Source organism: Antennarius striatus, chromosome 2 (assembly GCF_040054535.1).
Source record: "Antennarius striatus isolate MH-2024 chromosome 2, ASM4005453v1, whole genome shotgun sequence".
NCBI classification, from domain to species: Eukaryota; Metazoa; Chordata; class Actinopteri; order Lophiiformes; family Antennariidae; genus Antennarius; species Antennarius striatus.
This window is the reverse complement of record NC_090777.1, coordinates 10,118,330-10,144,551: the sequence shown is the minus strand read 5'-3', so window position 1 is coordinate 10,144,551 and position 26,222 is coordinate 10,118,330. Positions and strand designations below refer to the sequence as shown.

At 43.7% G+C, this 26,222-nt stretch overlaps 1 protein-coding gene across 3 annotated transcripts in view; it reads left to right on the top strand.

Moving 5' to 3' along the window:
* Positions 1–26,222, top strand: part of LOC137602731 (plexin-A1-like) — a 402,183-nt gene that overhangs the window by 339,356 nt on the left and 36,605 nt on the right. For 2 of the 3 annotated variants that reach the window (XM_068325707.1, XM_068325716.1), the window contains exons 20-21: positions 17,417–17,651; positions 25,595–25,743. In XM_068325707.1, the coding sequence (XP_068181808.1) occupies positions 17,417–17,651; positions 25,595–25,743 (384 nt within the window). The remainder of the gene's footprint in view (positions 1–17,416; positions 17,652–25,594; positions 25,744–26,222) is intronic. The other variant, XM_068325725.1, reaches the window with a different exon arrangement.

Here is a 26,222-nt window from a genome sequence, read left to right as displayed (position 1 = left end):
ATCCGGGACGAAAACACTAGCCAAAGTGAAGTTTTTTGAAAACGCTGAGTATGCGATGTCATGTGGATGCTGTAACCAAAACTTTTTTGTATGCGACGAAAACCACTGTGAAGTTAGTGAATTTCCACAAGTCCCGGTCCTGCTATTGGAGTTGTTATGCTTATAAAAATGTTGATCAAGCGTGATTCTGGTAGTGTGTCGGTTTGTGCCACGAATTTTGACAGCGATATAAGGCGTAGAAAAGCAGGGGAAATATTGTCAGAATAACGAAATCAACTAATACCTGCAGCAGTGGACAAAAATGTTGTTTTTAAATAAAAACCAATGATATGACCCAAGCATAATCACTGGCTATACCTCAACGTTTCAAAAGCACAATCATTGTCCATACTCCAACCCGAACCACCCTCCCCTTACTGTGGATAGATAGATAGATAGATAGATAGATAGATAGATAGATAGATAGATAGATAGATAGATAGATAGATAGATAGATAGATAGATAGATAGATAGATAGATAGATAGATAGATAGATAGATAGATAGATAGATAGATAGATAGATAGATAGATAGATAGATAGATAGATAGATAGATAGATAATTTATTAATCCCGGAGGAAATTGTACATACCCACTGCTCAGGCATTACATAGCGAATAAATACTGGAAAAACACCAGGAGAAAAAGAAACAGTGACATCATAGGACATACCACAAGACATACATTACACTAACAGACACATGCAGCATTAACAGGACTTATATACTAAACTATAACTAAAATATAAACAGTATAAAATTTAAAATAAACAGTATAAAATTAAATTAAATATAAACAGTATAAAATTAAATTAAAATATAAACAGTATGAAATTGAATTAAATCTGTTCAACCTCACCACACACCCCCCTCTCCTCCTGAGAGAGTCATTGTACCCCCTGATGGCACGGGGCAAGAAGGAGGACCTCAGCCTCTCTGTGGAGGTGCTGTGTGACAGCAGTCTGCCGCTGTACTGTACACGTTTACTGTATTTTCATTTTCATCATGTCAAAATGACGGTGTGTGTGTGTGTGTGTGTGTGTGTGTGTGTGTGTGTGTGTGTGTGTGTACTGTATATGTGTGTAAAAATTTGGAGTTAAACAAAAGTAATTTCTCTAAGGGAATTATTTATAGATTTATGTATTTCATTTTTTTTTAGTTTTTACACACACACACACACACACACACACACACACGCACACACACATACACAGTGTACTGCCATCACTAAAATATGCTATTTATTTTTTATTCACAGGCTTTCTGCAAAATGCCACACACGTCAAACTCATGCCAACTGATATTGTAACATCCAGTAGATGTTGTATTAGAGCAAATGAAGCCTCATGAAGGTTCGAACTGCAGTGAACCGACTGGGATGAAAATGGGGCTACATCTGCCCATCATTACCTGTACATGGACTTCCCAGTTAACATAATTTTAGAGTGTCATAACTGTTCTAACAATTTTCATGTTTTTGAGCAGAAAGTCCAAACAGCAGGAACGACACTGAAAATGGCAACAATTTCTGAGTGAAACTTGTTAGCTAGCACGAACACTCTGTCCAGCTACCGGGCAATCGATGAAGTATCCAAAATGCTCCTCGGGCATCTGACAGAAATGGTTTTCAAGTAATTACATACAGTTATGTTCATGTAGTCAGCTAACAGAACTATCACTTCTCTACAATTTCTTTTCCACTTGCACTTTTGACAGGTGCCTTTCCCTTTAACGTTAGCTCCATTCCCAATCTCATGATTAGTTAGCTTTCTTCCTCTAGTTAGCCTGCTAACATTCATCTACAGCTTTGTAATGCCCGACCAGCGCAATCCATGATTTGCCAACACAAAGTCCATATGTCACCACGTTGATTTGCTATTATGTTGGGTGCACTTGGTATATAATACCAATACATTTGTTTTCATATGTTTGGAATGAAGATATTATTGTTTTATCTTGGAATTTCCACGGGTTCCCGCTTGCATGTGTGTGTAATATATACTGTGTGTGTATATATATATATATATATATATATATATGTAATGCAAATCATGAATTCCGCAATATAGTGAGAAACAATTTATCTTTACGGCTACCGTCAGATAGAGGAAGTGGCTGATATCAAGAAGACCTACCAATGGGTGAATAAAGCTGGACTGACAGACAGCACAGAGGCACTGATCATGGCAGCACAAGAACAGGCCCTAAGTACAAGGGCAATAGAGGCCAATATCTACCACAGTAGATCTGACCCAAGGTGCAGGCTATGTAAAGAAGCCCCAGAGTCAGTGCAGCATGTGGTAGCAGGGTGTAAGATGCTCGCCAGCTCAGCATACATGGAAAGGCACAACCAAGTGGCTGTGATAGTGTACAGGAACATCTGTACCCGGTATGGACTAGAAGTACCCAAATCCCAGTGGGACATACCACCGAAGGTGGTTGAGAACGGCAAGGCTAAGATCCTGTGGGACTTCAGCTTCCAGACCGACAAACAGCTACTGGCTAACAAACCGGACATTGTGGTGATGGACAAAGAGCAGAAGAGAGCAGTGGTGATAGATGTGGCGATTCCAGCTGATGCCAACCTCAGGAAGAAGGAACACGAAAAGATTGAGAAATATCAAGGGTTGAAAGAACAGCTGGAACAGATGTGGAAGGTTAAGGTTAATGTGGTCCCCGTGGTAGTAGGAGCACTTGGGGCAGTGACCCCCAAACTGGAAGAGTGGCTCCAGCAGATTCCTGGAACAACATCTGAAGCCTCAGTCCAGAAGAGCGCAGTCCTAGGAACAGCTAAGATACTGCACAGAACCCTCAGACTCCCAGGCCTCTGGTAGAGGACCCGAGCTTGAGGATGACACACATATAACACCCCACAAGGGTGACAGGGACATTTATATATATATATATATATATATATATATATATATATATATATATATATATATATATATATATATATATATATATATATATATATATATATATATATATATATATATATATAATGTAATGCAAATCATGAATTCCACAATATAGTGAGAAACAATTTATCTTCACGGCTGCTGCAGTGGCCTTTGACCTTCTGGCTGTTCCCAGCATGAGAACCTCTGAGCAACACACTCTTTCCACGTTGTCAGAGGGACTTCTGGATATAGACTACCACTAAAGTCATCATAAACCTCGTGCTGCAGGCATGTTCAAGTATTCACATAGACACACACATCCCTGCATACACAAAACCCTTGCATCCTAGGGTTAATGATACTTTAATAAGCATTAGTGTGTGTCCAGTTATGAGATTTTGCCTGTTTTTCCTTAGTTTTTTGTGCTCCACTCGATTCTCTCTCTCACACATTAAACACAACTTGGTTCTGATTCCACTTTCTCCCAGCAGAGAAGCACATTCAGCAGCAGACTGCTGTCACACAGTGCCTCCACAGTGAGGCTGAGGTCCTCCTTCGTGGCCCGTGACATCAGGGGGTGCAATGACTCTCTCAGGAGGAGCGGGGGGGGGGGGTGAGGTCACCACGTTGTTGAATGGAGGGAAGGAGATGGGATGTCAGCCTGTCCCTGCAGTGTAGTGGGGCCCAGGTGTTGTCATGTTGTGATTTTAGATAGTGACATGCCTTACATTGTAAGAAGGGTGTACCTTACCCACCCATGTGGGCCCCCTGCTGATTTTCACTTGCACTTTTTATTTCTTATGTTTGTTATTTTATTTAATTTTACTTTGTTTATATTTTAGTTATAGTTTAGTATATGTCCTGTTAATACTACATGTGTCTGTTAGTGTAGTTTATGTCTTGTGGTATGTCCTGTGATGTCGGTGTTTCTTTTTCTCCTGGTGTTTATCCAGAGGTTATTCATTATGTAATGCCTCAGTGGATATGTGCACTTTCCTCCGGGATTAATGACGTGTGTGTGTGTGTGTGTGTGTGTGTGTGTGTGTGTGTGTGTGTGTGTGTGTGTGTGTGTGTGTGCCTGCTTGCCTGCCTGTCTGTCTGTCTGTCTGTCTGTCATTTACAGTAATTCCAACATGTATGAACCCTCCCCATACTGATATTAAACCACCTTCTATCTGTATTACCTATTATTCCCACACTCTAATAGACTGTTTAAAGTGCTTTTGTGTCTCATGAAAGTCCGAGACTGACGGAACGGATCGCACTTCCGGATACCGTCAGCGCGTACGGTATCACGTGACTGCCTACTAAAAATCCGCAATGAGGTATTTAATATTTAATTATATGATATATAAAAATACCGCGGTGCAATGGCGTCGTGCCCGGAGTTTCCTCCGCCTCACGCCCTATGCCGGCTGGGATAGGCTTCAGCTCCCTGTGACCAGCACAAGTGGATGAAGGGGACAGAAAATGAATGAATGAGTGAATATCCCAGTAGTATCCACTGACTGAATTGTATGTCAATAATGAACGACTCTCTGTCCTACAATTATCCAGGAAGAGAAAAGTTGATATTAAGAACAGAATCGTTTCTCCAGGATGCCACCAACACAGAGACAATAAGCTCTTCTCTTAACTCTTTTCCAGGGGCTTTCTTCACTGTATAAACCTTTCTGATGTGCAAATATTGTCAGGCTCTCAACAACTCCAAGTTGAAGGTTTTTTTTGTTTGTTTTTTCGTTTAAAAAGTCATTGCTACGTACACACCACAATTGCTTTTCCAGGTAAGTGTCAAATTCATAGCTATTTTTTTAATCACCACCCACCATATACAGTAAATGCTGCTGATGACACTTTAATTTGTAGTGTTTTATATTTTCTGAGAATGTGATAAAACAATATGTAGTGGAAGAAAAAGTCAGAAGGTGCTTACAAATACGTCCCTAAGCATCCATTGAGCTTTACTTGTCTGGAGTGTCGAGCTGTCAGTCTAAAATCCTTGATTCATAATGACTGGAGCAGACTTTGAAAATCAGCACACAGCTCGTGCCTTTATTTAAAGTTGTCACCAATGTCCTTTCACACTCATTTCCCTATAGCATTATGACATTTACTCACCACCAGTTACAATCACCATACCTAGAAAGACTATTAAAACAAATCCATGTAATTTAGCATGAAAGCTCTCAACAGAACCAGCCAATTCCAGCGTGGAACATTCATTTCTTTTTTTCACTTTTTAACAAAATGTCATGTTGAGTATCGGAGTGATGCGATATGTTAGCAGGGGTGTTGGAGTTAGTCCTCTGTTTGATAATAGCCAAAGAAAAATAGATCTGTCTGATCCTATTTCTTCTACTGTGTGTGTGTGTGTGTGTGTGTGTGTGTGTGTGTGTGTGTGTGTGTGTGTGTGTGTGTGTGTGTGTGTGTGTGTGTGTGTGTGTGTGTGTGTGTGTGTGTGTGTGTGTGTGTGTTGTCATGTCAAAGACTGTCCTCATAAGTTTGTATTTTTGTGCACGTCCTTGCATGTGTCACTCCCAGTCGTGCATAGAAAGACACAGCTGTAGCACAATAATGTTCTCTATGTAGAGTGACCTACATACAGGGGTGCCAAATGGATGTCAGACATTCTTTGCCACACATCCTTGTGTGTTCTTTCATATGTTCAGCTGTGTGTTGTCAGCTGTGGGCCTCGCTTGTGTTTTCTAAGAAACGTGTTTTTGTTTTGACCCTCAGCTATTTAAGTTCTTTTAGGAGACCTCCAGTGTATCAGGAAAATAAAAATTGACAAATGCATAGAAAATGTGTCACCAGCTTAATTGTGCTTAAATCTCAGCATCCACTCCTGCCATTTGAGGATGTGTCTTCAATTGTGTTGGTTACATCAATGACCTCAGGCTATGTCAGAATTACCAACAGCTAATGCAAATGACAACAAAACACCCAGTGACGCACATTTCCAGCATTCTAGCTTTTTTGTGAGTAAAACATCTTGCATTCAAGGATGGCTGCATTTCAAGGTGGATCACCAAATGTGTTACTTTGAAAATATGCTAACTGAATTATACAGGAACTACAGTCCTGATTCCTTCAAAAGAAAGAAAAAAATGGATACCTGAATCCAAGAGTGAGAAAAAAACAGAATTTGCCCTAGTAACAATGAATAGGTTTTTCAAGATTCCTCACAAACTACACTGTCTAAAAGCTGGCTAGAAAAAAACAAAACAAAAAACATCCTAGCTGCCTGTCAAAACTAACAACTATTGAGCTGGGTGATGATTCCCTTAGGTTTCATCACTTTGAATGACTGACTTTTGCCACATTTGCAAAGCATTGAATGAACTTCAATCATTCATCAATCAATCATGTGTCTACTGTACAACTTACTACAGGTGCAAAAACATTTTCAGGGCTAAATGAAGCTACAACAACTCTTGTATATGTCATTGACACCTTTGTATTTTTTACATACTCCTTCAAAGATCCCTTTAACATGTGTTTGAAGATGTTAGGTGCAAGGTAAATCTGTTGTACTTTGAATGATGATTTGAATCTGATGGGTTTTTTTTATTCCCACTAAAAAAATAAAAATAAAAAAAAATCCAAATTGTGACATCATACATGGTTTGTGTGTAGGTTCTCAGTCATCCAGGTCATGGTTATCCAACATACATGGACATACATGGTTCCTTCACATAAAAGCACTAAATTTATCAATACAATTTTTTTTTCACAAGTTGTGAGACATTAAATGTGTCCTTAATGAAAAAGTCATTTCTCATTGTCTATAGAAAATCAAGCTGACCACAAATGTGTGAAATTGAACTTCCAGTGTTGAATTGTACATGCATCAATGTTAGTCTGGCAGATGAGGGAGCAGTACATTATGTTTAATTTGAGAGGGAAACAGAGACTGACCTTTAATCAGGTAATCAACGGTTTGTTGATCTAGTAACAAATAGACTGATCTTTCTTTTATTTGATTTGATTCATACGCATTAGTCTTCCTTTATAAACTAACTTTTTTGCTGTATAACCATAGTCACACAGTGAATAAACTACTCAAAGTCAAAGTCAAGACAAAGTCAGCTTTATCGTCAAATGTACCATATATGCACAACAAACAGCACAGATGAAATTGCGGTCCTCTCTGACCCACGGTAAGCATGCAGTACAACAAGCAGTACAACACAGACAGTACAACAAAGGTAGTACAACACAGGTAGTACAACACAGGCAGGACAACACAGGCAGGGCAACACAGGCAGGACAACACCATCACCATCGGCGGTCACTTGAGACGAGTATGACTGTCTTCTTCTCGGGGTCGTCTACTTGTGGGTCCGCAGGTGGGCATAGAGGCCGATCCGGGATCCACATGTTTTTGTGCAATGTGGGCAGGGGAAAGTGGTGGTGGGTTGTGGTCGTGCTGGAGCCTGCTTTTGTTTTTCCTTACGGAGTTGTCGTTTGGTTTCTGCGACGCGGCGGAGTTCTTTTTCATGATGTGCTGCACCTTCTTACACTGCTGCCCTCCAGCTGTGCCTGTTCAAGGCCATGCGCTCCCAGTCCTGAAATGTTATCCGGAATTTCTTGAGATTGTTCTTGAGGTTGTTCTTAAAGTGTTTCTTTTGCCCACCTGAGGCTCGCGGACCTCCTTCCAGCTGGGAGTATAGCATCTGTTTGGGGAGACGGGTGTCAGACATGTGGATGAGATGTCCTGTCCATCAGAGTTGGTGCTGCATTATTAATGTGGTGATGCTTGGTATTCTGGCTTCCTCCAGAACGCTAATGTTTGTGCGTCTGTCCTCTCATTTGGTCCTGAGTATTTTTCTCAAGGTTCTCTGGTGGTTTTGTTCAAGAGCTCTCAGGTGCCTGCTGTAGGTTGTCCATGATTCTGCCCCATACAGTAAGGTGGGGAGAACCACAGCTTTATACACCAGGAGCTTGGTGTCAACCCGGAGGTCTCTGTCTTCAAAGACTCTTTTCCAGAGTCTGGCGTACGCTCCACTGGCACAGTTTAGGCGATGGTTGACCTCAGAGTCAATATCTGCTTTGGAGGAGAGAATGCTGCCGATGTAGGGGAAGTGGTCAACATTTTCGAGTGCAGTGTTGTCCACATTTATGATGGGTGGAGTAGATGGCTGGTTGGGAGGAGGTTGATGTAGTACCTGGGTCTTCTTGATGTTTACGACCAGACCCAGGGCTCTTTATGCCTTAGCAAAGGCGTTCAAGATGCCCTGGAGGTCTTCTGCAGAGTGTGCTGCAATGGCATTATCGTCTGCATACTGGAGCTCCATGATTGTGGTGATTCTGGTCTTTGTTTTGGCTTTGAACCTGTTAAGGTTGAAGAGCTTGCCATCGGTTCTGTACCAGATTGGGATTCCCTGTGGTAGTTCTTTGACAATGAAATGGAGTATGGCGGCAATGAAGACAGAGAACAGGGTGGGTGCAATAATGCATCCCTGTTTGACCCCTGTCTCTACAGTGAAAGGCTCAGAATAGGAGCCACTGTTGTTGAGCACTGTGTCTGTCATTCCGTCATGTAATAGTCTCAGTATTCTGACGTATGTATCCAGACAGCCATACCTCAGAAGGATTCTCCATAGGGCCTGGTGATGCACAGTGTCAAAGGCCTTTGTCAGGTCTATGAAAGCCATGAACAAAAGCTGTTTATGCTCACGGCATTTCTCCTGGAGTTGGCGTGCTGTAAAAATCATGTCTGCAGTGCCTCTAGATGGGCGAAAACCGCACTGCAATTCTGGGAGAGCTTCCTCAGGCAGTGGCAGTAAGCGATTGGCAAGAACACGGGCAAGTACTTTGCCAACTGTTGAAAGGAGTGAGATGCCCCTATAGTTTCCGCAAATGGCTTTGTCCCCCTTCTTGAAAATGGTCACTCTCAGAGCATTCCTGAGCTCTGAGGGGAGTTCTTCTTTTTCCCAGACAATCAGAAGGAGGGCATGGAGGCGGCACTGGAGATCTGGTCCACCTTCCTTTAGGACCTCAGCTGGGATCCCATCTGGCCCAGAGGCCTTGTTGTTCTTCAGGCTCCTGACGGCATCTTGGACCTCTGCTAAAGTGGGAGGTTCACCCATGTCTTCCCTGATTGGACACTGATGGGATGTGACTGAAGAAATCTGAGTGAGTTGTGCTGTTAAAGTTGAGGAGTTCCTGAAAGTGCTCTCTCCACCGTTTGTTTATGGACTCGTTGTCCTTCAACAGCTCCTGCCCTTTCTTAGAGCGTAAGGGGTTTTGGCCATGATGGCTTGGGCTGTAAACGTCCTTAGTAGCACTGAAAAAGCCTCTGGTGTCACCGGAGTCTGCCAAACTCTGGATTTCCAGTGCCTTTTCTGTCCACCAGGTGTTTTTGATCTGCCTCACCTGGCTCTGGACGTCAGCCTTGGCTCTAGAGTGGGCCTGTATCTTTGATTTGCAGGTTATGTAATTTTGCCAGACACGAAAGGTTTCCCTTTTCTTGGAGATGAGCTGTTCTATCTCTGTGTCGTTCTCATCAAACCAGTTCTGATGCTTTCTGGACCTGTCACCGAGAGTGGCACTGCAGGTATCAAGGATGGAAGACTTGACAAGGCTCCAGTGTTCTTCACTGTCCTCAGGGTATTCCTGGTTGAGGCTTTCTCCAAGAGAGGCCTGAAGCAGCTGCTGGGTAGTAGTTTCATTCAGGCTCTCAAGGTTTAGTCTCTGCCGGCTCTGCTTCTTTTGCAGTCTCCTCTTCCTCTTGAGTCTAATGGACATCGTGGATCGTATCAGGAGGTAATCTATCCAGCAGGCCTCTGAATCCATCATGGTCTTTGTGATGCTCACGTTGCGCTGATCCCTGGCTCTGACAATGACATAGTCAATAAGATGCCATTATTTAGAGCGAGGGTGTCTCCATGAAGACTAGAGTTTGTTCCTCTGGCGAAAGATGGTATTGGTGATGGTAAGGTCGTATTGAGCACATTTGCTAAGAAGCAAAACCCCATTGGAGTTGATGTTTCCAATGCCTTCCTTTCCAGTGGTGCCCTTCCAGAGGTGGTGGTCACGGCCCACTCTGGCATTGAAATCTCCCAACATAATGATCTTATCCTCCTTGGGGATTTTTGACAATACCTCATCCAGACAGGCATAGAAGGTCTTCTTTACATCCTCATCGGAGACAAGCATAAGCACTAAGAACTGTCGCCCTCTGGTTATTGGCCAGCACCAGACGGAGGGTCATCAGGCACTCACTGATTCCCACAGGGAGTTCAGAGAGCTGACTGATCAGTTGGCTCTTGATGGCAAAGCCAACTCCATGGGTCCTAGGCTCTTCTGTGGCCTTTCCTTTCCAGAAGAAAGTGTATCCACCCCTTTCCTCCTTCAGATGACCTTCCTCTGCCCGTCAGGTTTCTGAAAGAGCAGCTATGTCAATCCGGCATCTTCTCAGTTCCCAGGCAATGATGGCAGTTCTCCTCTCCGGCCTATCACTGGTTGCACTATCCATTAGTGAGCGCACATTCCAGGCTTCAAAATTCATGTGTCTGTGTTTTCAACCGCATATTGGTGATCCCTCTGGATGCAGTACTCCAGTCGGGAGGTTTAAGACAGGCTATGTTTAAGGCACCTTTTTCTAGCCCCTTCCCCATCAGGGGTGAGCAGAGTGAATCCTAAAAAGGGCTGCTCAGTCATGGATGCAGCTAACAAAGAGCTCTTTCTGTCTCAGTCCAAGAGCCCAACGATCATCTAACATCCACTGCCTGATGTGCCAGCTTGTGACTTGGGGCTTCCAGACTTCACAATCCTGCCTCTGTCGCCACTTACTGGTCGCCACAGGACTTTAATCCGGGATGTAAAGTGGATTCCCTGAAAAAGACGCCTGTGTGTGACTTTGTTTAAAGTGGAGAGACTGGTGCACAGACAGTCACCACACTGTCCTTGACAGATTGGGGTCGGAAATCCAGTGGCATGGAGACCAAGACAACTGGTGACCCTTTTCTGCTGCAGCCTTCATCCGCCTTCCCAGCTGCTGTGACGCTCCCTTAGGTCAGCCATCATCCTCCGCCTGGTCCACCGTTGAGGTCTTCACTATTTACCCATAGCTGGAGCTGTTTACCCACAGCCGGGGCAGTGGTTGATGGGCCTACATGCCGCATCTCTGGGGCCCACTGCTGCTCCGAGATCCTGCACAACTTAGCCTGGAGCCGCAAGGTACCAGTTGCCGTGTGTGGCCACGAAGAGGCGTGTGCAAGTCTTGTAATGGAGAGGCTATGTACCAGCTGAGGACGCTTATACACTTGGCTCCTCTTTTCACCCCCGGAAACAGAGGGTTAGCCGGTGGCAGTAGCTGAATGCAGAAAAGTGGCAAGCAGAGGCAGCAGGCAGCATGCAGGCAGCATGCAGCATGCACAAACTACAGGCACTACTACTACTCCAACACTACTGCACTGACGCATCACATGCCCTGTGCGCGCGCACACACACACGGCAGGACAACACAGGCAGGGCAACACAGGACAACACAGGCAGTACAACACAGGCAGTACAACACAGGCAAGACAACACAGGCAGGACAACACAAGCAGGACAACATAGACAGTACATCAGACAGCACAGCACGAAGCATTAGACGAAACACAAGGGATGGTAAACATATCTACACACTCCTTAATCCCGTAGGGGAAGTGAGGTGTGCGTAGTCCCTGAGTTGATGGGGGATAGAGGGATAGGTAGTCAGGTGCTGGGGAGAGGGCAGGGCAGTGTGAGGGTAGAGTTTAAGGCTATGGCAGGGGACAGAGCTGGGAGGGAGTTGAGCCTCCTGACCGCCTGGTGAAAGAAACTGTCCTTGAGCCTGCTGGTTCTGGCCCGCAGACTCTGCAGTCTCTTTCCTGATGGCAGTAGGCTGAAAAGGCTGTGAGAGGGGTGGGTTTGGATCACCTGCAATGCTGATGGCTTTGCGGGTGAGGCGGGTGGTGTAAATGTCTATGAGGGAGGGAGAGAGACACCAGTGATTTTTTCAGCTGCTCTCATGATGCGCTGCAGGGTCTTACGACAGAAGGCGCTGTACCACACTGTGATGCAGCTGGTGAAGATGCTCTCAATGGTTCTTCTGTAGAAGGTGAGCATGATCGGGGTCAGGGCTCTCGCTCTTCTCAGTTTGCGGAGGAAGTAGAGGCGCTGTTGGGCTTTTTTGGCCAGCGATGCAGTGTTGCGGTCCCAGGACAGGTTCTCAGAGATGTGCACACCCAGGAACTTGGTGCTGCTGACCCTTTCCACTGCAGTACTGTCGATGGTTAGTGGAGCATGCTGAGTTTGTGTTCTCTTGAAGTCCACAACAATCTCCTTCGTCTTCTCCACATTCAGATGGAGATTGTTGTCCTTGCACCACATAGCTAGGCGGCTCACCTCATTTCTGTAGGCTGTCTCATCAATGTTGTTGATGAGACCCACTACAGTTGTGTCGTCTGCAAACTTGATCAAGAGGGTTGAGCTGGAAGTTGGTGTACAGTCATGGGTTAGCAGAGTGAAGAGCAGGGGACTCAGTACGCATCCTTGGGGGGCTCCCGTGTTCAGCGTGATGGTGCTGGAGTTGTTGTTACCAACTTGAACTGCCTGTGGTCTCCCTGTCAGGAAGTCCAGCAGCCAGTTGCGTATGGAGGTGTTGAGTCCGAGCTGGTCCAGTTTGTGGATGAGCTGCTGGGGATGATTGTGCTGAATGCTGAGCTGAAGTTGATGAATACCATTCTGGTGTACGAGTCCTTGGTCTCCAGGTGGGTGAGGGTTGAATGTAGGGCAGTGGAGATGGTGTCATCGGTCGAATGGTTGGACCGGTAAGCAAACTGAAAAGGGTCCAGGGTTGAAGGGAGGGAAGATTTTATGTGGTGCATGACTAGCCGCTCGAAGCTCTCCATGAGGATGGGAGTGAGTGACTACTGGGCGGTCGTCGTTGAAGCCAGATGGGGGCGACTTCTTCGGGACTGGGATGATGGTGATGGCTTTGAGGCAGGTGGGGACAACAGCCTGGTTCAGGGAGATGTTGAAGATGTCTGTGAAGACATCTGTGAGCTCATCAGCACAGTCTCTCAGGATACGACCAAGAATGTTATCAGGACCTGGGGCTTTTCGGGCGTTGGTCCTTCTGAGGACTTGTCTCACACTGTCCGGAGAAAGTGTCAACACCTGCTCGCCAGGAAGGGGTGGACTCTTCTGTGCCGGGATGCTGTTGTCTGCCTCAAAGCATGCAAAGAAGTCATTCAGCTGGTTCAGCAGAGTGGTGGAGCTGTCGCAGGACTGCGGAAGGATCTTGTAGTCCGTAATGGATTGAATCACCCGCCACAGGTTCCTGGTGTCTCTGCTGTCTCTGAAGTGGGTGGCGATCCTGGATTACTGTGTCACGGCTTGAGCACGACTGGCACGGGGAACCCAAAAGCACGACAGTGAAGCAGGCAGGTCAAGTCCAAAACCAGGTTTAATAGGACAAGCAGGGGTCAGGTACTAGGTAAACAGTCCAAACACCAGACAAATCAGGCAGACGGAAAGCTAACAGGCAGAGTCCATCTCCATCTTAAACTGAGGGCAATCCAATAAACCAGGCACACAAATCCGAGAAGGGGTAGGCAGCCAGCAGGGTCCGTGGAAACAGGCAGAGTCAAACACACAAACAGAAAATGCGGGATACAAATGCTGGAAGGTCGGGACAAACACTAACAATCTGGCAGGGAACAGAGGGCAGGGCTGGCATTTGAAGAGTGGTGGCTGATTAGGGGAGTGGCTGCAGGTGAGCGAAGGGAAGGCAGGTGCAGGGAATGAACTGATTGCAAATGAGACCGGATCTGAAATGACATGATAGTGGGAGGAAAACAAACAGGAAAATCATAGGACAGGGACGTGACATACTGTCTTTTGGCCACTCGGATGCCTCGTGACAGGTTGGCCCTTGCTGTCCTTAGGCCCACCTCGTCCCCAGGTCTGAAGGCTGCGTTCCGTGCCCTTAGGAGCCTGTGGACTTCCCCTGTCATCCATGGCTTCTGGTTGGCTCGAACAGTGATGGTTCTGGTGACCATGACATCATCCACGCATTTCCTCATGTATGACTACCTGATGGTCTCCGTGTACTATTGGAGGTTTGTTGTGTTGTTGTGGGTGGCTGCGTCTTTGAATACGCTCCAGTCTGTGGTTGACGCCGGGGTGCCTCAGACGACCCATCAGGCCACACCCGTATCTGCCTTTTCACAGGTTTGACGACTCTAACGAGCAGTCTGTATGCGGGGGTTAGCATAACAATGGTGTGGTTTGATGCCCCACAGTGGGGGAGGGCACGGGCCTTGTAGGCATTTTTATGTGTTGTGCAGACATTGTCCAGGATGTTAGCTCCTCTGGTGTTAAAGTTGATATGTCTATGTAATTTTGGAAACACACTCTTGGGGTTTGCGTGGTTAAAGTCCCCCGCCAGAATGAAGAAGGCATCTCGGTGGGCTGTCTGCTGCTTACTATACCAATCAGTATAAATGTCGCAGCTTAATTTGTAGTTTTTCACTGCATCATATTGTTGTAACATCTTCTCTCTACATTATTATTTCTTAATTGGAATTTGATTTTGTTAAGCTGAAAGTGCACTTAAAAGAGGTTTGAAGCATGTAATCACACCTCACTTTAATTGGGTATCAATCCCCCTTGTGTGTTCCTTGATTTTTTGGATTGCAGTCCAGCTTTTTTTTTTTTTTTTTTCCCAGAGACATGTGATTTAGTCAGATAAAACATGTTTTTTGACTTCCCTGCATTGCTGGGACTCCTTGGGGAGTGATTAAAATGGTGGTGATTAATTTGTTTGATTATCCAAAGCTGTTTAAATGAATCCACTGGACTTTAAGAAGTCCAGTGGATTGATTTAAACCGCTTTGGATAACCATGACCTGGATAACTGAGAACCCACACAGACAATTTGTTTTTATTTCATATTGATTTCAGTGTGTGTGTACGTATATTGTGTATGTATCTCCCCACCTATCTCCCCCCATATATATTTGGATAAGCTCACTTGAAAAGTTCATGGTGTCATGTTTTAACTCCACCTACCTCCTGCCCAACCAATCACGACGCATCTGCGCTAGCATACATGACAACAACGTGTCTCACATTGTGTAAAAAGCTCGGCTAGCATCAGTTCTCTATTGTTTAGCTGGAGCTCTCCACAGTAGCAGTGTAGCATTAGCTCTATAGAACAAGGTAGCTTATTATTATTTTCATATGTTTGGTATGAAGTCTGATATTATTGTTTTATCGTGGAATTCCCATTGGTTCCCGCTAATATATATATTAGCGTGTGTATATATATATATATATATATATATATATATATATATACACACACACACACACACACACACACACACACACACACACACACACACACACACACACACACACACACACACAGTATTTTCTGCACTATAAGACGCACTGGACTATAAGGCGCACCCTCAATAATTTGTTTGTTTCATCATTTATTTCATATATAAGGCACACCGGATTATAAGGTGCACACAATAAAAAATAAATAAAAAATTTACTTGATAAACTGCAGCGGCTGTAGTTGCGCAATCCGTCCAATAGGTAAATCTGCGCTGCTCAGGCAGTCATGATTACATTCATGATTTCCTGACTACCTTTGAATGGCTCCTATTGTTATGTCAATAAGCCATTCTGAGCCTCATCAAGAAAACCTGATCACTTGATCACTTTGCCTTCTTAGAAAGAAGACAACACGCATATTAAAAACCTGACATTAAAAACTGGTTAAATTCATTACGAGTGCAGTCAGTGTGAACAGAGCGGATTATTTCCTGATCTGAAGTTTGAAGCAGATATTTAAGCTCCGACGTTCATCTTCGTTTATTAATTAAATATTGTTTCGATCAATCGGTAGTCCAGTCGGAGGTGAGGTGCAGCTTTTTGCTGCTGTGTGTCCTAAACAATTTTTTAACTAGTTTTTAATGTCAGGCTGATAATTTACTGACAAATATGACGCTGTTTTACTCCTAGAACTGACTTTAACGTCGGTGTCTCACCGCCGTGAATCTCACAGCACGTCGCTGCAGACAGAATGCACAAGCCTGAATGCGCCCCTCCGCCGCCCGCCCAGATATATCAACTACATTTGTAAATCAATTGCACCACACCTGTTGGCACCTTTGTCTAGCAGTGACTCTGCTCTTGAAATTTCAGAAAAGGCTGGAAGTTCAGCTTTGAGGGTCTATAATTCACCTTTATGCCAGTTTCTCCGTGTGTTTCCACAGACTAATAAAATGGACCGTCACTAGATTCCAGATGACAGCACAGTGGCACTTTTAAGACCAATTAAGTTTAAAGTGGGTTATTTCTGACGCCAAATAGTTAGGGAATACTGAGATCAGTCAGTCAGTCAAACTTTATTAATAGAATTGTTGAAAGTTACTTGTGTTTTAATCCGTAATCACCGGTGCTCCAACAGTTTGCTCTACCGTCTAAGAGCAGCTCAGTCAGAGTGATGCCCCTTGACTACCGTTGTTAGGGGGCGTAGGCCCGAGTGCCTTGTGAGGGTACTCCTCTGGTGGCGGAGTGCGGCATGACTGGCGGCCAGATTGCCGGCTTTTTTTCAGCGATCATGTTTTTAACCAATATTAATATGAATATTAGTCCATATAGAAGACGCACTGGATTATAAGGGGCACTATGGGTTTATGAGAAAATTTTAGGCTTTTAGGTGCGCCTTATAGTGCGGAAAATACAGTATATATGCACATGTGTTCTTGGTAAATTGAATGTTTTTGTGTCTGTACTGATCTAACACTACCGGGGTCTACCTCCACTGGGATTTTAACTTTGTGTTTGCTTTCTGACCTAAATCAGTTAAAGATGACAGATATAAATGAGGATAGTTCCAACAAAGGTTCTCTTTTGAAGGCCGATGTCCGTGGACGTTAAAGGTGCAGTTGGAAGTATTTAGAGGATTGATCAAGTTAACATCCTCATTACTAAATCCCTCTGAAGCTGCTCACCTTAAGGCAAGAACTGAAAAGAGGATGTAAGTCTCCCCCGTATCAGCCTGTCAAACATTGTTCTGTTAAGTGTGAGTACAAAAGTAAATTGAATGTGTCTTGTGGTGGAAAATGGGCCGCAAACTTTGCTTTAATCAGACCACCAACTTCTGATCTCTTTGGACCGCCACATGTATTCTTAAACCATCCACTGCAGGAGAAATTCCTACCACCTGTTTCGCTGTATGGAGGAAGACAAAAGACTAAAGCTAGAAGAAAAAAAAACAGGTTGGCTAAATTAAACAAGTAGCAGTTCCCTTTTCTTAACTGCTGCAGTGAAGCTCACCAGTAAGCCACAGATAAATGTCACATTATGAATAACTTTCTTGACAAACAACTTTCTTGACAATAAATGTCTCTTTTCACTGGCTATCATACTGACACTCATGTGTATATGTGTGTTTGTGCATGTGGGTGTGTATTCAGATCCGTGCTGGTGGATTTGAGTACTCCCCTGGGACTCTTCACATCTACTCAGACAGCCTGTTGACACTCCCTGCCATTATTGGTATCGGAGGAGGTGGTGGTCTGCTTCTGTTGGTCATCATTGCTGTTCTCATTGCCTATAAGAGGAAGTCCAGGGATGCAGACCGCACCTTAAAACGCCTGCAGCTCCAGATGGACAACCTGGAGTCAAGAGTGGCTCTGGAATGCAAAGAAGGTATGCCATGAAATCAACGGGCATAAATCACAGCATTTTTCCAAATTATTTTTTTTCATATAATCAAAGAGGAAAGAAGTTTACAAAGTCAGTGTGTGGGTGTCTCAATATCATACATTAAAAAACTACTCTACATTGTAACTTAGCTGAAATGTTGAAATACATTTTAGAAAATATCTTTATTCATCCATGAATACATATTAATTTATTTTTCCCTATTTCCAATCTAAGCTAACATCTGCATGTTTTCTACAATTTCACTTTAATAATTGTTGCAAGTTTCCCATCTATACATCAATCAGCATGCTAGTTCTATTTAGAATTCCAGAATGTTATAAATTTAATTGTTTGTACGTAAACACAGTACTTCCAGTAGAAACCGCTTCAAACATCAGCCCTTAGCAATAACATTGACTCTGTTATAGTTATTTCACAACTGCAGAAGACTTGAAAGCTGTTTGAGATTCATGTTATGATTGTGTAGGCTGAATGATGTTTAAAGACATAATTAGATCGTCATGAAAAGGGGGTGGGGGGGTGGGGAGGGGGGGCTTATAAGCAGAGCCATCCTGTCAACAGATGGTTACACTTCATTTTCCCGAGACAGTCCCAAGGCAAGTTGAGACCCAGTGGCCAATTTGGATCTCATTCTGGCCAAAGAATAGGCTATGGACCAGGAAGATTAGTGCCAAGATGGAACAAAAATAATTTAGAGAAAAAAATATGTCATGGTCAGATGGCAGAATTATGATTTTCTGAGCCAACCACAATTTTTTCACCATACACTCAGAATTTTTTGCAGCCAGAATTTTCAATACATTCAGGTCATTCCACTCAGTGTAATGGAAGATGAACTCCAAAGAAGTGATCTGTCAGGCCCGAGACAGAAGCGGAGACCAGGTGCGTCTGAACTAAAGTCTTTATTCCCGCAAAGGCACACAAGGGACGCACGGGAAAGACCGATGCACGAGTCCAGGGAAACAGAGCGGGACGAGCGGCGTGCAGACACAGGGGAATACAGACAGGACTTATGGGAAACAGGCAGGCAGGCAGAAGTACAAGTCCGAGAGGCAGAGTTCGTGGTCGGGGACAAAGCAGAGTTCTAATACGGGTCCAGGCAGGCAGGTCGGGGTCCAAAGACAATCCAGGGTCAAGGTAGGAGTCAGGATGAACTGGCGACAAACAAGGCATCAACACAAAGGATCTGACACTGGGTCCGTGTTCAGGCTGGGTCTTTATAGTCTGTGATTAGGGGTAAAACGGTGGCAGGCGCGTCTGATAATTGGACGCAGGTGTGGGATCTGCGCCGCGGGAAACCCACTGTGAGGCTGGGGGCGGACCCCGAGCCGGTTCGTGACATGATCAGTCCATCACAGAAAGTTATAAAACCTTTTCCACACACATGGGTAATTTAGAATCACCAGCCCACCGATACTGTATGTTCAGGTCTTTGGGAGGAAGCCAGTGTCCGTGAATGACATCTTCACAGAGGGGAAAACTCCAGGGGGAAAAATCTTAGGTTTTCAGTTAGATTTCGATCCAGAACCTTGTCATGTTTGAACTATTCTACCCATTGTTGCTGTACTTTGTGACTACCATTTTAAAAACACAAATGTAATGTAATGTAGTGTTATGTAGTGTGTATTAGATGAGCCACTGCCATTGAGCCACTACCGGTTCAGCGGTAGTGGTTCAGAATGTCCAGTAAAAGGTCTTTATCAAGTGGTACATAAACAAGTCAAACTGGCGAACATTGCTACAAGAAATAGGACATTTGAGTTCATTGGCTCATTACATTTGAATTTAATAGTATGGGTGACCTGGGGTAAAATTGTTCTAACTGGTTGGACATTAAATCAAAAAACACTGGCCTTGACAGGTATTTACTGAATGTTGCCACTTGACACAGCAACTACACTCCACAGTAATTTCAATTTTTCTTGTTCACAAGATCTGTTTATTTGTATTATCAGAGTACATCAGCAACTTTGGCTGAGCTGCAAGATGATGATCAAAATGAAGCTTCATAAGTGAAATTGCATGGATCATAATATAATGAGAGTTTTCTCCTGCGACAATTTACTGCAGTGGTATCATAAATCAAGGGAACACCACCCTGTGTACTGAAATAAGTCAATCAATTATGTCTATCCTTTTTTTCTTCTCTCAAACACAACTACTCCTTTATCTTCTGCTCTTTCATTCTCTTTGCCTCTTTTCTTTGCCTCTGTGTTTATCAAGCTTTATTCTGTCTTTTTTGTGAACGAAAGAGCACAATAACATGTGGGTGAAATTACGCATCAAAACTCAACCGTCACTCTCTTAATAATTATCCACTCATGCATTTAATTGTCTTTCCTATTCAAAAGCTTTGTTTTCAGTCTCCTGGTGGTGATTTTCTCACCCAAAGCTAGTTTCCTAGCTTTGAGTGAGAAAATCACCCAAGGGTTTTCATGGCATTGCATTTTTGAACAAGCAAAACTTTATTTTGTCAGACTAAGACACCCAGAAATATTCAGTCCATTTCTAATTACCTTTCAATTAAAATATGGATTTTTTTTAAATTGTTATACATTTCAGTAAAAACATATCCTACAATGTTCAGGTAATGTATGGACCTTCACCATAGTTCATAAAATTAAATTAATTGCTGATTGTGGTCTGTTCCTATGTTTTAATGTCTAATTATGGTGCTTGTGCATTGGCCTTCCTTGTATGTCCTATTTATTGTCATTGCAGGGCTCTCACCTCATTGTAACTGATCATTACCTCTCTGTCTCCTCTCTGTCTAGTTTGTTGTGTTAAAACCAGACACACTTTCTGAAATTTTGCAATATATATGCTATCTGTTTGCAATGCCGTCCTTCCTTAGTCACTGTCAGGTTCCTAATATGACCTTTACAGTTTATTACAGTGCTTCTTTATTATTGACATTCACTTACACCAAAATCCTTCTGTGCTATTCCAATACACATACACAAAATGTGTGATCCTCCATTGGGTTAGCAGAATAGAGTATCTTTGATCTGCTTCTGAAATAGTGCAATTAGGTAATCATTTTCCAAATCAAACATTCAAATCAAATCTATGACTTCCATACCGGATCGGTCGAGGTCCAGGTTAACAACGACCGCTATCGATACTGTTCATGTACAGGGTGCCGGTGAAAATTGGACTACTGTTGGTCAAAGAAGGAGAGGAGGAAAGTCTGTTCGTAGGAAGAGAGAGAATAGGAACGCTAAGAGTATAGGACTGAGAGTAGAGACGTTGAATGTTGGAACTATGACAGGACAAGGTAGAGAGTTGGTTGACCTGATGCAGAGGAGGAAGGTAGACATGCTGTGTGTCCACGAGACCAGGTGTAAAGGTATCAAAGGCTGGAAGTTTAGGAGCAGAGTTCCAGTTGTTTTATCATGGTGTAGATAGGAAGAGAAATGGAGTAGGAGTTATCTTGAAGGAGGAATTCATTAGAAATGTCCTGGTGGTAAAACAAGTGTCAGATAGAACTATGAATGTGAAGCTAGAAATTGAAGGTCAGTCATTTTCATATTACCACCGCTGTATCCGCCGCAGCGGGTCAGCGGGTCACGAGCTGGAGCCTATCCCAGTGACATAGGGCATGAGGTGGGGGACACTCCGGGCATGACGCCAGTGCACCGCGGAGCCACACACAAAGACATACAACCACTCACACACGCAATTTGGCCAATCAACCTGAAGCGCATGCTTTTGGAGGTGGGAGGAAGCCGGAGAACCCGGAGAGAACCCACGCAGACACGGGGAGAGCTCCGCACAGAGCGGGACTCGAACGCCGTGTTGTGAGGCAGCAGCGCTAACCACTGCGCCACCATGCCGCCTGCAGAGCAATCAGTTCACCTGAATTAGGTGTTTTTGGAGGTGGACAACCCAGTCAGAGAGAACCCACACAGACCCGTGGAGGACATTCAAACTCTGCACAGAATGGACTCAAACCCACAACCCTGCAGCATGACCCACTGCGCAACTCTGACCAAACGGTCAAAAATGTAAACGCTTTGGATGCATCCGAACCAAAATATCAAATCTCATTTTTTGAAGGTGTGATGTTCAATGTTGTTAGTGGATATGCTCAACTGGTAGGATGTGAGCTGGAGGAGATGAAGACGTCATTCTGGTTGGACTTTTATGAAGTGATGCAGAGCATACCTAGAAGTGAGAGAGTTGTCATTGGTGCAGACATCAATGGATATGTTGGTACAGGAAACAGGTGATGAGGAGGTGATGGGCAAGTTTGGTATCCAGGAGAGGAATGCAGAAGTACATATGGTGGTTAATTTTGCAAAAAGGATGGAAATGGCTATAGTGAATACTTTCTTCCAGAAGAGGCGGGAACATAGGGTGTCCTATAAGAGTGGAGTAGGTGCACACAGGTAGAATACATCTTGTGTAGATGGTGTAATCTGAAGGAGATCAGTGACTGCGAAGTAGTGGTAGGCGAGAGTGTATCCAAACAGCATAGGATAGTGGTGTGTAGGATAACTCTGGATGCGAGGGAGATGCAGAGCGCAAAGGCAGAGCAGAGAACAAAATGGTGGAAGCTAAAAAAGGAAGAATGTTGCATAACTTTTAGGAGGGAGCTATGACAGGGTGGTCAGGAAGTGCTTCCAGATGACTGGCCAACTACAGCTAATGTGATCAGGGAGACAGGTAGGAGAATACTTGGTGTGTCATCTGGAAGGAAAGTAGATAAGGAGACTTGCTGGTGGAATGAGGAGGTACAAGAGTGTATACAGAGAATTTTTTTTTTTTTTTTGCAAAAACACTTTAATCACATTCAAACATTTTGCAATTTTACATTAGATGATGCACTAAAGTGCTTCAGAAGATTTTTTGCAAAAAAAACTTCAATCACATTTAGAACATTTTACAATTTTTCATTAGATGAAACTTCAAAAACACTAAACACTCAAAAACACTAAACACCAATAATCAAAGGGAAATACAATATAAAAAATAGTACATTATAACAGGAAGTTTGCAAAAGTGAGGTGGTCATCAACTAAAGTGCATAGGACATTTTTGTAACACCAGATGTTCCTAAAGTTATTCAGGTCTTTTGTCAACTTATAGAAACCAAATTCTAGTTTTAAGCGACATCTGATGTTACAGCAAAAAACAGTAGCTGCTTATGGAACAGTATTGTTTTCAATTCTCCTCTTCCTGGTCACATAAATTGCAAGTTTTGCCTCTCCAGAAATAAAATTTAAAAGCTGGCCACTTTCTCTGATTCGATCTATTGTCCCCAGCACCGTAGATTAATTTCCTTATACTAAAATTTTCACTGAACAAATTAAAAACATTCGTTAGAAGAGTGAAGAGCACTGCAAGTCTCCCACACTCACTGAAAGCATGAAAGACTGTTTGACGAAGGGGACAGAAGGGACACTGGCTGGACACCGCAGGGGTGAAAACAGAGATAAAAGCAACCGATGGCACCATGTAAAATCCTCCACTGGAGGTCTGCTGTTTTTTTCTTGAGGGGAGGTTTGTACAGAAGTCTCCACTATGGGTCAGCTCCATTTCCCGTCATCCTGTTGGCCCAAGTAGTGGGTGCTCTGTTACACAGGTTTTTCTTGTTGATTACTTTTACACATTGTTTGTACAATATTTTTTTGTTGGCCGTGTGCAGGCTGATTTGTCATTCATCTCCGAGGAGAGGACCCTCCAGTTCTCCAAACAGGGGACTGATGTGGACCTCAGGGAAAGGATACAGAGAAAGAGGTTATCTAAGAAGAAGTGGGACACTGAGAGGACTGAGGAGTGTAGACAGGAGTACAGGGAGATGCAGCGTAATGTGAAATGTAGAGGTAGTAAAGGCCAAACAAGAGGCTTATGATGACTTGTATGCTAGGTTGGACAGTAAGGATGGGGAGGCTGATCTATGCTGATTGGGCGAGACAGAGAGACAGAGATGGGAGGGACGTGCAGCAGGTTAGGATGATTAAGGACAGGGATGGAAGTTTATTGATAGGTGCCAGTACTGTGACAGGAAGAAGGAAAGTCTACTTTGAAGAGTTGATTAACAAGGAACATGAGAGAGGACAGAGACTAGAAGAGGTGACTGTTGTGGACCTGGAAATAGCAAAGGTTAGTCAGGATGAAGTGAGAAGGGCATTGAAGAGGATGAAGAGTGGAAAGGCAATCGGTCCTGATGATATACCTGTGGAGGTATGAAAGTGTCTAGAAGAGGTGGCAGTAGAGTTTCTGACTGGGTTGTTCAATAGGATCTTAGATAGTGAGAAGACCCCTGAGAAATGGAGAAGTGTTCTGTTGCCATTTTTAAGAACAAGGGAGATGTGCAGAGTTGTGACAACTACAGAGGATTAAAGCTGATAAGCCATACAATGAAGTTATGGGAAAGAGTAGTTGAAGCTAGACTAAGAGCAGAAGTGAGCATTTGTGAGCAGCAGTATGGTTTCTTGCCAAAAAAGAGTACTACAGATGCAGTATTTGCTTTGAGGATGGTGATAGAGAAGTACAGAGAAGATCAGGGGGAGCTGCATTGTGTTTTTGTAGATCTGGAGCAAGCTTCGGACAGGGTGCCTAGAGAGGAACTGTGGTACTGTATGAGGAAGTCTGGAGTGGCAGAGAAGTATGTTAGAGCGGTGAAGGACATGTATGAGGACTGTAACACAGTGGTGAGGTGTGCTGTAGGTGTGACAGAGGAGTTCAAGGTGGAGGTGGGACTCACAGATCAGCCCCTTCTTGTTTGCTGTGGTGATGGACAGGCTGACAGATGAGGTTAGACAGGAATCTCCATGGACTATGATGTTTGCAGATGACATTGTGATCTGTTGTGACAGCAGGGAACAGTTGGACAAGAAGCTAGAGAGGTGGAAGTTTTTTTCCTAGAAAGGAGACTAATGAAGGTTAGCTGCAGTAAGACAGAATACATGTGTGTGAATGAGAGGGACCCAAGTTGAAGAGTGAGGTTAAGCACTTCGGGTCAACAGTCCAGAGCAATGGAGAGTGTTGAAAAGAGGTGAAAAAGTGTCTACAGGCAGGATGGAACGGGTGGAGGAAAGTGTCATGGTGATATATGATAGAAGAGATTCAGTTAAGATGAAAGGAAAGGTGTACAAAGCTGTGGTGAGACAATAGATGTAATTTGGTCTAGAGGCAGAGTCACTGAGGAAAAGACAGGACACAGAGCCGGAGGTAGCAGAAAGGAAGACGCTGAGGTTCTCTTTGGGAGTGACCAGGAAGGATAGGATCAGGAATGAGTACATCAGAGGGACAGCACATGTTAGCGGTTTTGGAGATAAAGTCAGAGAGGCCAGACGGATATGGTTTGGACATGTCCAGAGGAGAGATAGTGAATATATTGGTAGAAGGATTCTGAGTTTTGAACTGCCAGGCAGGAGGCCTAGAGGAAGACCGTCGAGGATTTTTATGGATGTCGGGAAAGAGGACATGAAGGTACAGTAGTTGGTGTGAGAGAAGAAGATGCAGAAAACAGGGTTAGATGGAGGCAATTGATTCGCTGTGGTGACCCCTGAAGGGAAGAGCAGAAGGGAACAGAAGAAGTAATCATCAGTGTAACAGACTGGATAAAGAGAGCTGCTACAACGTACAAACCGTACATTCCCAGGTTTGGTTGCAAGCATTGCTTTTGTACATATTTATTGTCAAAGTCTACTGGAGTAAAATTCATCTCATGTTGAAAATCATGAAGTATGAGCCTATTTAATTCAGTTGATACAGAATATGCCTCAAGAAAGGCTGAGCTATTCTAGTGCTGGTGTGCTTCAACCTGTAGCCTTTTGCCCCATTTCTTCCTCTTCACTGTCCCCTCTTCTATTGTCATTATCTTTCTGATGGCAGAAAATGTATTACAAAATACCATAAACATAAAGACAAATCACATCACCTTCTCTGTTTGACCATTCACTTTTTCTTTGCAGCTTTTGCTGAGCTTCAAACAGATATCCACGAGCTGACACAGGAACTGGATGGAGCAGGGATTCCCTTCCTCGACTATCGAACTTATGCAATGAGGGTCCTCTTCCCAGGTATCGAGGACCACCCTGTCCTCAAGGAGATGGAGGTACGGGTCAGTACATCACCAAGCTTGAAGATGAAGCAAATTCATCATAAATAATCTTGTAAAACCAAGAACTAAGCTTTTCCTCTGACACACATTAGAGGTTGAAGCTGTAGCCAATGATACTAACTACCAGTATTTCACCTCATTGATTCTTACATTCAAAGAAGCATTTTTGAGATATTTTGAAAGTTTGATTTAATGGCTTGAAATTGTCCTTCTGGCTTTACTGCTTTATACCTTTATAGCCATTAACACATGACAGGCTTTAATCAAAGGAAAGCCTCTCCACAAGTCTGAGATGTGAGGAGAGGAACTCCAGGCATGATTCACCTTAAAGAAATCACATAGCAACAAAGTAGGTAAAACATAGCCCATATTTTGCCTACTTTGTATTTAAATATTCAGCTTGTCTCAAAGAATGAAAATTACTTTTCAAGAGGCTGAGTATCCTTATTAGTTTGATCTCATGAGATTTACACTCACCA